This window comes from Vombatus ursinus, unplaced genomic scaffold, assembly GCF_900497805.2.
Source record: "Vombatus ursinus unplaced genomic scaffold, bare-nosed wombat genome assembly UNPS02014894.1, whole genome shotgun sequence".
NCBI classification, from domain to species: Eukaryota; Metazoa; Chordata; class Mammalia; order Diprotodontia; family Vombatidae; genus Vombatus; species Vombatus ursinus.
The window spans coordinates 2,284,731-2,286,422 of record NW_020954672.1 but is presented as its reverse complement, the minus strand read 5'-3'; the positions used below and the strand labels follow the sequence as shown (position 1 = coordinate 2,286,422).

Genomic DNA, 1,692 nt, shown 5'->3' with positions numbered 1-1,692 from the left:
CAACTTTAAAAGACTTAAGAATTCTTATCAGTGCAATTACCAACTGTGACTCCATGATGAAACATGCTATCTACCTCCTGACAGAAATAATGAACTCAGCGTGCAGATTGAAAAATGTGTGTGTGCATGTGTATGTATATGTGTATATATATATATGCAAATGACATACCTTCATAATCAAACAAAACTAAATCCCAAAGTTATTGGTCTTGTCATTAATGTCTATATATATAAAAACATAAATATATATATATATATACTATAAATAGACATATATGCATATACGCATACACATACATATACATAGTACAGTGGATAGAGTACTGTACTTGGAGTCAGGAAGACTTGAGTGCAGATCCTGTCACCATGCTTTCAAAATCAAGTTCTTCCTCTAAAGTATGCCAGTTGGGTGACCCTCAGCAGTTCATTTGATGTCTCAGTACCCAAAGGAACTAAGACTGTAAGTTTCAGAACAGTTGCCAATCTGCATTGGCAGAGGGAGTTTTCTCATCATGAGTTCTCTTCTAACCAGCAGCATCACAGTTTGAGAATGCTCTTGAGGAATGTGGTTTATAGACCTTACTCTCTGAACCCAGTTATGTGGGTTTTTTTCTTAGACTGAAATGGTTTTTGCTTTGAGATTCTTTTTGTGCTGCCTTCCTGTTGGGGTTTGAATGTCTCTCTCCGGGCCACCTGGAGCAGGTGGGAGTTATGCTAAATGCTGGTGTTTCTGTACACCTCCTTCTTTCACTCCACCCTCTGTGTGCCTCTGTAAGCACAGAAATATGTCGCTGAGTCTCCCAGCCGTAAGGATGAGATAGTAAGACTGATGAATTTGTTTGATTTCTGGAAGTTCACTGAATATCGATCCACCTTTGCATTCATTTGGTTATAAACATCCTGACGAATTAGTAAAATCAGCTCCCCACTGGAAGGTTGTTTGTACCAAAACAAAGCATAATTACTGTCACTGGTCTCATACGTGCAGTTGAGAGTCACAGCCTCTCCTTCCTTTCCAGACATTGCTGGCTGCAGTTGAGTGACCTTCTGGGCTGTGCTTATTCCTGCAGAAAAGAGAAGAAAAGAAAATTAATGTTCTATCATGACCCTTAAAAGGATTACAGAGACATCTTAATATAAGACTAAGGGAATATATTGAAGGGCTCTAAACCTGTTTCTTATTTCCTTTCCTTCTAAATGGTTTAAAACTCTTGACAAATATGACCACATATCATAATCCCTTAAACCTTGAAAAATAACTAATTTCCCTTGTCTAGGTGAGTCACTCCTTTACCTAAGAAGGTGGAGAACATGATTGTCCATAGCAGACTTGGGTGTGGCATGTTGGTCAAAATGTCTCTAGTTCTATACTGTTCTTTATTTTTGACAATTCTTTGTAGGGTTACTGGAGCCATGTGACATTTCTGCCTCAGAAGAGGAAATGAGGTTAAGGGGTGGTACAGATATATATGTCATATTAGATTCCTCTGTGCATAGGAATGTATTATGAACAATGAACTGCCTCCCTCTCCATGCCAACCCGTGCCAGTATTTAGCTACTTGTGATTCTTTCTTGTCTGTAGTCAGAATTTAAATTGAAAAATATTCTCAAAACTTTGGCTCCTACTGGGAGCCAAACATCATGTAGGCATTTAATACATTTTTAATTTGAGAAAAATTTTCCCTCTATTT

The 1,692-nt window shown here is 38.0% G+C and overlaps 1 gene segment (V, D, J or C); it reads right to left on the bottom strand.

Moving 5' to 3' along the window:
* Window positions 1-747: 747 nt before the first annotated feature.
* Window positions 748-1,377, bottom strand: LOC114028752. The segment is given in 2 exon segments: window positions 748-1,064; window positions 1,295-1,377. Coding segments are annotated over 2 exon segments (366 nt in total).
* Between the last annotated feature and the right edge of the window lie 315 nt (window positions 1,378-1,692).